Below are 15097 nucleotides of genomic sequence, written 5' to 3' on the forward strand. Positions count from 1 at the left end.
TGCTGGGTTTAGATACTATAATAAGATACACTTCAAACTTTCAAACAGATAACAAACTGATCAGGATGAACTGAAATGGATAAAATGATGGGTGAGCTTGTACTGAATGCTCCGCCCATTGTGAGAGTGTCTAGGCTTCACCAATGACAGAGCTCGGCTGTGATAGGCCAGCTGTAGGCCAATCGTAAGGCTTCCACACTACAAACTCATTCCTAACTTACAATTCTTTCAATAAAATTCGGCTTCAGTATTCAGGCTCCACTGTATTACAATCTCATTTTTTTATCTATTCATTCATTGTACAAAACACTATAATCATAATACAATATTATAACATTTCAGGAGAAACTAAGCGGGAAAAAATCAACGTTTTTTCCATTATATTTATGCAGACTGTTAAAGATAGGAAATTAACTAGATGCTAATTTACTTACTACAAGAGGTTGATTAACGAAACATCAATTAACTGAAACAATGATGTTACAAATTTGGTAATCAAATCGTTGGTGAATTGACTTGCAATAAATTTGAATACAGTTGACTAATAAAGGTGTATTTGAAATGTATCAGGATATGAGACTATCAATACAAATTGGCCGAATTGTGAGCTTTATTTACAATTATCTAGTGTTGTCTCAAAAATGTATTTATTCAATTTCATTTATTATACAAAATATAATAGGAATATTAATTCTTATCTCCTTCAATAATACAAAAATCATACATGATCAGAAAAGGACCAATAGCTCAAAAGCCTAAAGCTCAAAAGCTCAAAGGCCTAGCTCAAAAATGTCCCATTAAACATAATACAAATACAGCAGCCACATGAATAAACCTTATTATAATTGTCTTTTCCTCCACCTACTGCTAAAGTACATACTTTACTCCCTGAAACATAATACTAAAGTGTCTTTTTTCGCTCTCGGTAGTAAAAAACAGAAAAACTCCCTAGGGAGGAAAAGTGACTCCATTTAAATAACATGGGAAGCATCTCTATTTTAAAAACTTACATGTTAATAGGTTAGAAGGTCTAAGCTCAGATGAGAAAGCGTAATAGAGGTGTCTGTCATTGATCAACTGAATTCAATATCACAACCAGAATTTGATCAACTCATGAAATATATGTTTGTATTATATTATATTCTGATATTAGTAGACGATAAAAATTTATACAATTTTTAAAATATTTATTCTATTCAAAATACCAGCCACACAATATTTTTGATCTGCAATTCAAATCTGAACCGCGTGATCTGGAGTCAGCCATTTTTGGTAGCCTGCCCAGCTGATATAATTGTTACAACTTTGGCTGATAGATAGCGCAATCGGCAGTGCCAATCAGACGACCGGTTTTTAGGTTTAGATTTTAGGTTATGTTGTTAGGAAACATTGTCACCAATACGTAAGTTATTAGAATGATTTAATTTGCAGTTTCTATAAAAAAATGTGATGGGAGGAAACATGTTGTGTACATCACGAGCGAAAAATACTTTTTCTCCCTCAGGAAAATTGTTGCCCTCGGCTTCGCCTCGGGCTTCAAACTTTTTCCCACAGGGAGAAAAAGTCGTACTTTTCACTCTAGATATACAAATAACTATTTTTCCTTTAGGGCTACTTTTGAATATAAATAAAAATATAAATCCGAGTACCCTTTTAAATTATTTCGTGACGACATGTTTCGGCTACTAATGCCATTATCAAGTCATACCTTATTATAAATTCGCTCAACATATTGAAGGTTCCTCATGAACAAATTCATCATCCTTTCAAGATAAGTTTGTTTTTTTAATAAACACTTTTCACTTTAAACTGTTTTCACTGGTTTAATGAGTTACCTGCTGGTACTGATAATTAATCATGATACATAACTGGTAATCATGATTATCACCACTTTAATATTGTTTATAGTCCTATTATTGTTTTTTAATTTATGTGATACATTCTGGTGATTCATTAGAGTATAACATCAACCTTCAAATTCAAAATCTCAATTTTTCAATTCGATTTTTGAACTCCTGGACCGAAAATCAAGTGACGAAGCAGTGTGTGACTACATAACCTTGACTTTTGGACAACATAACATTTATCAAAATTTTTGGAGAGAAATAGTACAGGCTCAGCCTAGTTTTCCTTCAATGTTATAATTGTTTATGATGATAGTATTTTATACAATAAATGAATAAATAAATAAATAAAATTATTTGTCATTCTTCATTGTTATTACAGTTATTGATTACAAGTTACAAGATCAAATACCATCTTTTTCTAATCAAAAGATTTTAAGTTATTGATACAAATTTTAAGTAACAGTACCTGACATGACTCAATCACATTTATTTGCAGGGGGTGCAGAAAATTACACGGTTTCCCCAAAGATTGACTGACAATATCTAAGGCAAGGGGTGGTTTTGACAGGGGGTTGCAGGGAGCATAGCGTGTATCACGTCACTCTACCAATATTACCCTTTCAGTTTTCCAAATTCTCTTCCACTCGTTCCCTCTCTCTCTCACACACAATCTCTCTCTATCTTCATATTTCTCTCAAACACTCTCTTTCTCTATCTCTCTCTCTCTTCAGGACTGACCATCTTACCCTCTGAGTATTCTAAGCTCTCACTCAGACTTACTCTATTACACCATTTCTATCACTTTCTCTCTCTCTCTGTCTCACACACACACACACACAATCTCTCTCTATCTATCTTCATATTTCTCTCAACCACTCTCTTACTATACCACTCTTTCTCTCTCTCTCTCTCACTCTCTCTCTCTCTCTCTCTCTCTCTCTCTCTCTCTCTCTCTCTCTCTCTCTCTCTCAGGACTGTCTATCTTACCTTCTGAGTCTTTCAAGCTCACTCACACTCTCTCACTTTCTCACGCCATTTCTCTCACTTACACTCTCTCTCTCTCTCTCCAGGACTGTCCAAGTTACCCTTTGAGTCTTCCAAGCACAATCTCTCAATCACACTCTTTCTCTTCTCTTCTCTCTTTCCTCTTTCTTTCTCTCTTTCTGTCTCCAGGACTGACCTCTCTGCAAATTGTCAAGGACGACAGAATTATTATGGAGTCTAGCCAAGGGTTCATTTTGCTTACAAGGGTAATGCTCTTTTGTGACAGTGCTTTTACTGACGAAAATATTTTCATGTTCTAAAGATGGCATTTCCATCAAAGTATTGAGAAGTAAAAGGAGACGAAGAAGAAGAATAAAAGAAGACGAGGAGAGATAAGAAGGAGAAGTCGAAGAAGAAGAAGATTGATTGATTGAGTACTTTATTTATGTAGATTACAATATATACTGGCTTATACACTTATAACAATAGCTACAATACAGCAAAATTATAGATGAATTTACATAATATAGACTAAGAAAATAATTATTGAACTTTATATGATATGAAAAAGCAGTTTGTAATATATACTATAGATAATAATCCATATTGTTATGCATCTACATAAATTGGCGGAGCTTTGGACATATCAATGTCCATTCTTCGGAAAGAATATTAAAAATATCCTCCCCACTAACTCTCTACCAAACGAAGAAGGAGAAGAAGACGAAAATTAGATGAGAAGAAGAAGATGGATTATTGATTGAGTACTTTATTTATGTAGATTACAATATATGGCTTATACACTTATATACAGTAGCTTACCATACACCAAAATTATAGATGAATTAACATAATATAGACTAAGAAAATACATTATTATAAACTGTATATGATATAAAAAAGCAATTTGGAATAATTTTATAGATATATTATTTTTATGCTTTTACCATAATTGGCGGAGCTTTGGACAATCAATGTGTCCATTCTTCGGAAAGAATATTCAAAATCCTTCCCTCTAGCTCTCTACCAAAAAGAAAGAAGAAGAAAAAGAAATAAGAGGAAAAGAAGGAGAAGAAGAAGACTAAGAAAAAGAAGAAGAAGATGAGGAGGAGATATAGCATAGAAAGAGATGAAAAGTAAGAGCTTGGAGAAACCGCTTATGATTGAATAGTTGGTGAATAAAGTATGACTAGGATCTTTGAATTCTTTTTTCTTATTCTTTCTACTGGTGCTCTACTATTTCTTTTTCTTTCACTTATTCTTCTTCTTCTTCTTCTTCTTCTTCTTCTTCTTCTTCTTCTTCTTCTTCTTCTTCTTCTTCTTGTTCAGAAATTCTAGTCAAGGTAGCGGGAGAGTAGAAAGTAGTCTCTAGTACATAAAAAGGGGACACAACAAGAAGGCTTAGTAGCTAGATTGAGTCGATCAGTGGTCGGAAGATGAGAAGGAGAAGGAGGATAAGGAGGAGGAGGAAGAAAAGGAGGATGAGTAAGTGAAGCTGGTTGAAGATAAGGAGGAGGAATATGAGAAGGAGGAGGAGGAGGAAGGAGGTAACGGAAAGTAACAAAGGAGAAAAAGGGTAGACGAGGGGACGAAAATAAGAATTTTTTTTTTTAAAACTAGACAACAGTGGGTTACTAGATATAGGATAGAATACGGTTCGGTCACGTAAACAAGAATATATATAGACCTACATTTTTGGACCAACCTAAATATTGTGGAAGGTTTTCCAATGAGGATGGATCATCTAAGATAAATACAACTGAATCTAAATTTGGGAGAGGAATAGCACTAGGTTACCTTATTTTTTCTCTCCCTATCATTTTGATAATGTACTTATTGTATGAATCAATAAAGAATAGATATTGTTGTGTTTTGTATTGTAGATTTAATAGTAATCTAATGGATTTTGGTTGTGTTTTTTGTTTCAGATCCTCGTGTGAACGGATGGTCTATGATGTCTTCCCCGTTCCCTACCCTGTTCATCTGCCTGTTCTACGCCTATTTCTCGAAAGTGTTGGGACCCAAACTCATGGAAAATAGGAAACCATTTGATCTACGAAATGTGCTAGTTGTCTACAACCTCTTCCAGACTGTCTTCAGCACGTGGATATTCTACGAGGTGTGTACAAAGTTATGAGATTTACTCTAACTAGATAATCATTGTTATAAATGATCATGAATTACAGACTTAATATAGGTAATAAAAATTGTAGAGTAAAATTGATATAGTGAATATATTTTACCAAGCAATAGGTTGTATGATAATGAATTGATTCAATTAATGACTTGTATAATAATAACTATGCTTGACTTGAATACCTTTGAGGTCATTTTGGATCTGCTCATTATTTATCACGTTCACATAACTGTTTCCGTTATTCATTGTCACATTATTTTTAGCAATCTCAAGCAATATTTTACTAAATCAGAAAAAAATTATACATATGAGGCTCTGCTTAAACCCTTTTTATGATGCTAAAGAGTTTTTTCAGCTGCCTGAATCCAGCTTAAACCTGCAATGCTCTTCAACCGCTGAAACTATAGTATAGGCATAATAACATTTAAAGGTGCGCACAGATATATGCGCCGCGAACATGAGCAATTCACTTTTAATCAGCTGATTATATCTGTATTTTTACAGAAACGGTAAGATACCGATATAAAAAGCTTGGCATCAGCTGATTAAAAGTGAATTGCTCAGGTTCGCGGCGCGTAAATCTGTACGCACCTTTATATTCAAACAATAATTGAAACAATATCATTCACTAACGTTTTGACTTTGATTCAATTATGTGTGTAGGTGTTCTAGTTTTTTGACGTGATCTTGTTCATCTATATATTCTCATGAATCAAGAAAGATAACTAGCTATAGTCCTTAATAGTGCTCGACCTCTTTTGGTAGAGAGTTAGTGGGGAGGATATTTTTAATATTCTTTCCGAAGAATGGACATTGATATGTCCAAAGCTCCGCCAATTTATGTAGATGCATAACAATATAATTATCTATAGTTATTATATTACAAATTACTTTTCATATCATATACAGTTCAATAATTATTTTCTTAGTCTATATTATGTAAATCATCTATAATTTTGCTGTATTGTAAGCTATTGTATATAAGTGTATAAGCCAGTATATATTGTAATCTACATAAATAAAGTACTCAATCAATCAATCAATCAAACCTCTTCTAGACTATATTCAGCACTCTGGGATATATTTTAAGAGGTGTGCACCAAAAGTAGTGAGATTATAATAAGTGAAATAGTTGAATAAATTGAATTAATTAGGACACTTGGGGAAGCAGATTTCTTTGGTCAGTTTGCTGCACTTAGACTAAGGTAACCAGATCATTACCAGAGAAAACCAGGACACTTTTCATCTCATAAGAGCGATTAGATATCGTGTCGCTTTGTTATGTTGCCAAATCGTCTTCTAATAATGTAGAATTAATAATTAATCAACAAAATATTTCATCGTAATTATAAAAAAAACATTATGAGATTATTGAAAAATATAATTTCTTGCTCAATAAAATATAATCGATTATCTTAAACGAGAATGAACAGTAAGTTAATACTACATCAAGAAACCTGTTTCAACCTGTACCGTCTCTAGAAGGCATTGACAAGGCAGAGGATCGGCAACCTATATTTTTCCACTGCCATTATAACGTGGACCTCACTATAGTACACTATTCTATGAATTCTAGTAGACTTTCTTATCAAATCTCCAAACACTGAAGATATTACAGTATTATGATTTCATTGAACTCAAATTTCATTGCACCTCATATTTAGTATACAGTCTTAATTAGTATAACTCTTGAGACATGCGCCAAACTCACTCAATTAGAACCAGCGAATCTGAGCGAATTTTTTCTCCTATCCCGCTGTTAACATATTTATTATGAGCCAGTGCTCTAATGGCTTTTCACACGCAAACAATTTGAGGGAAAGCTAATGGTTAATTCTGACTCGAGTCTAATCCACTCTAGAGTTTTCTTTTTTGATAATTTGATAGTAGCTGATGTTTTTAAGACTGGGATGACGTAGGTGGTGCAAAAAGTGGCTCATGATTGGCGGTTATAGTGAGGTCCACGTTATAATGGCAGTATTTGATTAATATTGGTGTTGCTATCCTTGTCTATCTGCAGACAAAGCAGATGGCACTGTCCTTTTCTAACTCCGCAACTGACTGCATCTTTTTTCAAGAAGATCTAGAAATATAATCAATTAACAAAACATTTAATCTCATTATGAAAATTTATCATTTAATCATTGAAAAATAATATATTTTATCGACTTTTAAAATATATTTGAGTATGCTACTCCAAACAAGAATGAACAGTTGATATTGCATCATATATTATCAGCTATCTTCTATAGAAGGCAGTGGCAAGGCAGAGGATCGGCAACCCAGTTTTCCTACCTTTCTCCACTACCATTATAACGTAGACCCCACTACATTGCAGTACCATAAACATGTATTATTGATAGCTTTCCCAAGGTAGGCAATGTGGTGAATAGAGTATTTACGTGAAAATTTCTCTGGAAAACTCTAACATAATAAGCTCGTTTTACCAATCCCGGATCTCAGTTGAAGATGATAATTAGATGAATCTTGTCTTTGCAAGACCGTGTAGCAAGTTATCTCAAGTCAAAACTTTGTGCAGCTAGATAGGATAGAGCTATCTGCTTTGTCGAATGATAGACAAGGATAGCAACACCAATGTTAATCAAATACTGCCATTATTACGTGGACCTCACTATAATCCAATCCACTCATCCTGTCATTGCTGAAAAACGATCTGGCAATGTTGTGGAGCTAGAAAGGATAGCGATATCTGCTTTGTGGAATGATAGACAAGGATAGCAACACCAATGTTGATCAAATACTATCATTATTACGTGGACCTCACTATAATCCAATCCACTCATCCTGTCATTGCTGAAAAACGATCTGGCAATGTTGTGGAGCTAGAAAGGATAGCGATATTGCTTTGTGGAATGATAGACAAGGATACAAACACCAATGTTAATCAAATACTATCATTATTACGTGGACCTCACTATAATCCAATCCACTCATCCTGTCATTGCTGAAAAACGATCTGGCAATGTTGTGGAGCTAGAAAGGATAGCGATATCTGCTTTGTGGAATGATAGACAAGGATAGCAACACCAATGTTGATCGAATACTGCCATTATAACGTGGACCTGACCGTAGGAAACCAGAATGAAAATGGGAATGTGAGTGGTGTCGTTCTTATTCAAGCAACAACTGTTTCCGTACATAGGGAAATCGAACTAGAAAACTCAGAGTATTTGCTCCCAAGCTAGAAAACTTGTATTTGAATTTAGTGATAGATTTAAAATGAATAGATTTGAATTATAGAACTTTGACACAATTTAAGGTTATCCTTGATATAATGAAGGAAAGAATTAGCTTATACACGTACGGGATAGGAAAATTATGTTTGACATATCATGTCTCAACTACTGGGCTTATTAACTAGAAATTTTGCATATAGATTCTTAATTTACCGAGGATGTTTATTTATTTATTTAATTGACAATCACAAATCATAGTTATAATAAATATATAATATGATTGGGAGAAGACAACAGGCATAGCCCAAAACTGTCTTCTCCCAAATTTTTACAAATTTCAAAAAAGAATGAGGTTATAATTTCACTTTTCACTTTAAAAAGCCCAATTTCCACTTCAAAACTAATGAAATAGTCTTTTATAGGCTTATTTAAATTTTTTTTAAGATTTCAGTAGGTCAAGTTTGAAATGAGATCCTTGCGGAGCATGGGTTACCTGCTAGTCAATCATAAAATTGATAGATTATAAAAATTTAGTTCTTCTCAACGTATGATATACAAAAAATTGATAGACTATGTATGTAAGTGATTTTCCTAGTAGTTCAATTGAAATAATTCTACCTCTGTTATATGAAACTATAGTGAGATCCACGTTATGAAGACAGCACCTGTTTGCTATCCTTGTCTGTCATTGGACAAAGCAGATAGCTTCATCCTTTTCCACCTCCACTTTGTTGCCAAATCGATTATAGGCTATGAAAAATTATAATGAACTATCTTCATTTTTTCGCTGGGCAAGAAATTGTGTGTTGTATGCGAAATTGGAGCAATAATAGAATATTATAAATATAGGGAGAGAAAAGAAAGAAGAAAGAGGAGAAGAAGAAAAAGAAAGAAGTACTTCCGCAAACACCCCATAGCTTTCCATAGCAAGTAGAATGATACGATTGTAGATAAGCAAGGCATAGAAACCGCATTCATACAGTGTGGTCCACGTTATAATGGCAGTATTTGATTAAAATTGGTGTTGCTATCCTTGTCTATCATTCCACAAAACAGATAGCGCTATCCTTCTCTAGCTCTGCAACGTTCCAGATCATTTGTCAACAATGTAGATTTATGATCATCATCATCTTACGTACAAGGATTAGGTTAATGCCTGTTCCGACTTACAAACAGCTTATTAATATCTATATTTCAATTACAAAATTACGCTATAATTTATACAAGTAGTGTATTTATGATTAATCAACAAAACATTCAATCTCAATCATCGAAATTTATCATGAAATCATTGAGAAATAAATTTTCTTAGCGAATGAAATATGATTGATTATTTCAAACAAGAATGAAGAGTTGATGTTATATCCGATATACTGGTATCAGGTATCCTCTATAGGAGGCAGTGGCAAGGCAGATAGTCGGCAAAGTTGTACTCCTATCCTTTTCCACTGCCATTATAACGTGGACCTCACTATCGGAATAGAAGCTTGGATCATTGTTATGTTGTTTTCTTTCGGTGATCCTTTTTGGGGTTGAGTTTATGATGATGATAATGATGATGATTATGGTTTCAGATGATTATCGGTCGATATGAAGATGCATTGTTATTGTAATAATAATATAAAAGTAGACCAGAGTGCTATAAGTGTGTCACTCTGAGTAATGCAATACACTAAGATTACTAAGATTACTATAGTCATGTTCACCTCAAACTGTGAACATTGGTAGGATGGGAATAGTTGGTGTTAGTCTAAATTATTGTTGATAGATGGATCTTACCATAGATAAAGGATATGCATAAGCTATATTTCTTGTCTCTGATCTTACTCTATCTGATTTCTATGAATGTCTAGCTGGCCCGTCGAACTTCGTACCGCCAAAAAGTCAATGAATCTCATGTCATACTTGACTTTATCAGGTGAATCATGAAATTTATCTGACAATCAATATTTCCATTTACATCTAAATACGGACTTCCTATGTGCTTAGTCATGCAGCATTTATTATTCTTCTCAATCAATTGGTAGCAATATCTATTAGTAAAGTGTTGAATTGAAAAAAAATAGATAGGTTTAATCAGTGTTTCAAAGATGAATTTAATGCGTTCATAGTTGTTGTTTGCCAATAGATGGTCCAGGAAATATGCGATTTACGATGAATTACACTGAATTCCATATTCTTTCCATCTTCCATTTTAGGATGAATGGGGATGATTGGGTTCCGCTAAGCTAAATTCAAAAAAATGTAAATTATCCTGTCATTCTTCAGTGATGAATGCAATATGAACAACTCTCTTTCATGAGGTGAATCATTTGTTTCCAACATTTTCCAGTTTCTCAATGATAGGGGAGTGATAATTATTTGTATAGGTCTTCTAAGTAACCATTATCTACAGCTGGTACAAATCAACTACACTTCAACTCCAAACTACCGTTTTAATACCAGTTCACAATTTATCACAGGGTGACGTGTTTATTATACAGCTGGTGACTTTGAATGCTAAATCATATTATCACAATAATATGATCTTCAATCATGATCATCTTTCCGTTCTTCGGTAGCCGCTCGGCCGAAAATTTCGAAAACATAGGTCTGTGAAATGGATTAATAAATAATTAGTATTAGCCCTCCTATTAAAATTTCTGGTCAGAAACCGTCCCCAATATTATTCACACAACATATTCCCAAAATTTCATGCTGTCCTGTCAAGTAGTTTTTAAGTCTATAGGGAACAAACAAACAGACATTCATTTATTAGATAGAGAGATGAGACGAGAGAGTGAGCAAAGAGATCAGGCGATACAGAGAGAAAGAGTGAGCAGTTTTGGATTGCAGGGAATTATTGTTGTTTGAGTAGGATTTTGATACGGTTTAGTATATTTTATTGTATTTATTTGGGAAAGTGATAAATTTATTTGTAGCTCTTCTGTCTGATGGTGTTTATGATCACGATAGTCGGTGGACTATCAGAAATCAACAGAGAATATTGTGAAGAGGTAACAGAAGAAAGCAAAGAAGATGGAGAATGGAAGAAATTGGCATAGGACTTGTTCAAATAAACCTTTTGCATCCACATAGAAGTGTGACAACATATTTGAGTGGGAGGAGAAAGAGAATTTGAGGAGAATGGGTCATGGAAAGGAAGGAAGTAGAAGAGGAAGAAGAAGAAGGAGAGGAGGAGGAGGAGGAAGAAGACGATAGAAAAGGCAAAGAAGTAGGTGGTGTAGTAAATTTGACTTTCACTTTTGCTTTACAAGAAAGGTAAGTTGAAAACAGGCCATCAGAAGTGTTTGGTTTCAAATGTTACGTTATGTTATATCAGAGCTGTTCCGGTTCCTTGGAATAACATCGCCTTATTTCACTAAAAAAAGTAGCTTTTTTCTTAATAAAATGCTGTTTGAAAGAACCGATATTCCTTACTTCCCTATAGAACATGGTTTCCTTGCTTTAGAAATAAAGAATATTGAATTCTCAGCTATTGCTAAGTCTACATTAATAATTATTGGTTGAATGATATATCTGTAATGTTATAAAAGAAAGAATTGGCGTAGACATCTACGGGATACGAAATACTTATTTGACGCATCATCACGTCTCAACTACTGAACTGATTATATTGCTATTTGAATTTGTTTTGAATCTTACTATGGATATAAGCTTATCTCCGGGAGCTGAACAAAAAAGCCTCTTGAATTTTCTGTGCGAGGCTGATTTAAATGTGTCAAAAAAAAATTGGGGGGCTCTAGGGGTGCCAGGGGGTAGAATTTTCGTGATTTGGAGGTTTTCCCACAGCCTCCAGTGTGTTGTCTGACTGATTTTGATGTGGGTTATCCGTCACAATCAGCAGTATTGGCTGTGAAGTTTTTGTCTTTGCAGCTTTAAATAAGATTCGGAATTTACCAAGGATGGTTACTGGCCTATTTTCATTTCTTTGATCAATTTATTATAATTTGAATAATTGAAGCAAATTGATTGAATTCGTGATATAAAGTTTACATAAGATAAAAGTTCAGTCAAATAGTTTCCCTATTTAAAATTATTTCTGTTGTTGATAACTTTTAATATCAGCATGGAAGTATAAAACTAAATTCAATCTTAAATAAAAATACTAAGAAATTGTCAAAAACCACAGATTTATTGATACTTAGAAAGTCCGGTTTCGGTTGTTACACCATTGTCAATCTCTGATAAACAGAGTTTATCAATAAATCTGTGGTTTTTGACAATTTCTTAGTATTTTTATTTAATATGAATAATTACCACAATACAAACTTCTCAACTACACAAAAAGTAAATTCAATCTATTTGTGCTTTTAACAGACCCTTGCGGAGCACGGGTAACAACTGGAGTAACAGTTTTTGGTAATTGCATTGCTTTTAGTGTCCCTAGGGACTACTTTCTGTAGCCTACAGTATAAGGGTTAGACCATATTAAGCGTTCTTTGAGGCGCCTGCCTAATCAACCAATCGGAGAGCTTTCTGCCTTGCCGACTCTTGAAACGCCATCTGAAAACGCTTAATATGGTCTGGCCCTAAGGATGATGAATTTTTCTGTTATTTTAGAGCAATTATTTATGTTAATTAATCTAATTAATTGATTTATGTTTGCAGTACATGATGAGCGGTTGGGGTGGACAGTACAGCTTCAGATGTCAGCCTGTGGATTACTCCAACAACCCGGTTGCACTGAGAATGGCCAGGACCTGCTGGTGGTACTACTTCTCCAAATTCACAGAGTTCTTCGACACGGTGAGTTGACCGTTTTGCAAAGTATTCGACAAGATTTTACATGCTATTACCATGACATGTGAGACGAACACTACTGGCATTAGAATAGAATAGAATGACTTCTTTATTTACAGATGGAAATTACTGAGATATTGCAATTATTCAAATGCTAATAAATTGATTATTATTATTGAACGAAAATTCAAATTAAATGCTGTAATTCACCCCGTAGACTTCTGCTACTGCAAATATTGACAACAGGTTAAACAGCTGGATGGAAATTCGATGAGCGCTACTATTCAAAAATTAATTCTGAGACAATAAAATTCCCGGGCTGACAAATAATTTTTGAATAGTAGCGCTCATCGAATTTCCATCTAGCTGTTTACCCTGTTGTCAATATTTGCAGTAGCAGAAGTCTTCGGGGTGAATTACAGCATTTAATTTGGATTTTCGTTTAATAATAATTAATTCATTATTTGTTGGCGTGGCGAAGTTTGGGCAGTAATGTCCACTCTACCACTTAACCACGGTGTTAGCTGATGCAGCTTCCACAATCATTCTCTATTCAGCCCTTAATGGATTTTGTTATCACTGGCAACGTTGTCACATTGTCACATAAGTAAATTTTACTTGAGAGAGTTTCAATTTCACTCAATCTGACAACGTTGCTATTTGATTGGATGGAAGCTGAAATAAGAATAACCCATGTTATCAAGGATTCTGGATTAGCTACAAGAAGAACTTTCTATAAACTCTTCCAAGTTCACCATAAAATTAAAGTACGTTTGTTATTTATTCTTTATTCCCTATTGATTCATACAATAAGTACATCATTAAAATGATAGGGAGAGAAAAAATAAGGTAACCTTGTGCTATTCCTCTCCCAAATTAGATATGGTTACACATAGTCCGATAATAGTTCAAGTATATATTTTATTTGGATGGAGAATCACTTTTACTTTTTGTGTAGTTGATATTATGGTAATTATTCATATTAAATGAAAAAGACTAAGAGTTTGTCAAAAAACCACAGATTTACTCAGAAAATCACTTTTGGTCGAAGCCTTCTTCTTTCTGCCAGGCATAACTTTTCAAATTTTGATAGTATTAATAAGTAAATTTGTATTTTTTATTTATTGCTCGTGTTCTATTTTTCAATTTCTCTCCATTTTGAGGAAAAAAAATTCTCTCAGTTATAGTTGTAGCTATTTGGTTGTATCAAGAAGTGAATGAGTACGTAACTTTTATTTATAATTTCTGGTTTTTTTTGCAGTTGTTCTTCATTTGAGGAAAAAGAACGAGCACGTGTCAACTCTGCACGTTATTCACCACGGATGTATGCCCATGAGTGTATGGATGGGAATGAAATTCGCTCCCGGTCAGTTAATTGCATCAAATTTATTGAATTATATCTATTATATCTCTAATATTAAGAATAATCTGTTACTATTCTTTACGAGAATATTCAACTCTGAGGCCCAGTTACAAAAGGCTGTTAACTTTTAATCCCGATTAACTGCCATCTTCTCTGATTGCTTCTCGTGGAATTTAAGCATGATTAAAATTCAACAGGCTTTTGTGCAACTGGGCTCAGACTTGAATATTCTCGTAAAGAATAGTAAGAGGCTTATCAGAGTGTAATATTTATTTATTTTTTATTTATTTATTTACCAATTCACTAGAAATTTACAAAATAACACTTATCAACTAATATACATTGGTGTGGCTGGAAAAAGAAGCCTTGAGTTCCAGCCACGAGTTCGAAAATATTCTTTAAATTATTGGTACATTTGCCGTGATAATATTCTAAAATACAAACCAAAAGATAGTAAACCAAAAACATGTATAAATAAACACACAAAATCAATTCTGAATCAAAAATCAACAAGCCCAATAATAGAAAAAGGTAATATAGAAATAATAATAATAATAATAATAATAAAAAATTCTTTTAGGTAATCAAAAAAAAACAAGTTTAAACTGAGCGTGTTAAAAACAAGTCATAATTATAATAATTTAGTTTCGATTTTAAAAAAGTAATTCTCTTTTACCCAGGATCTTATTTTATTTTATTTATTACTTGTAATTTTATCCCTAATGAAATCGTCTGGTATCCTATTTATTAGCTTATCGCTCTGGAACTTGAACTGATGATTGCTGGTTGTCAATGCAGTGAAATTTATACTGTAAGCACTTACACT

At 33.6% G+C, this 15097-nt stretch overlaps 1 protein-coding gene across 1 annotated transcript in view; it reads left to right on the forward strand.

Moving 5' to 3' along the window:
* The window catches only part of LOC111043687 (elongation of very long chain fatty acids protein AAEL008004), a 102202-nt gene that overhangs the window by 74291 nt on the left and 12814 nt on the right, over positions 1-15097 (forward strand). Inside the window, exons 4-6 of the mRNA XM_039439689.1 lie at positions 4760-4950; positions 12777-12918; positions 14170-14274. Of these exons, the coding sequence (XP_039295623.1) occupies positions 4760-4950; positions 12777-12918; positions 14170-14274 (438 nt within the window). The remainder of the gene's footprint in view (positions 1-4759; positions 4951-12776; positions 12919-14169; positions 14275-15097) is intronic.

Source organism: Nilaparvata lugens, chromosome 13, assembly GCF_014356525.2.
Source record: "Nilaparvata lugens isolate BPH chromosome 13, ASM1435652v1, whole genome shotgun sequence".
In the NCBI taxonomy this organism is placed as follows: domain Eukaryota; kingdom Metazoa; phylum Arthropoda; class Insecta; order Hemiptera; family Delphacidae; genus Nilaparvata; species Nilaparvata lugens.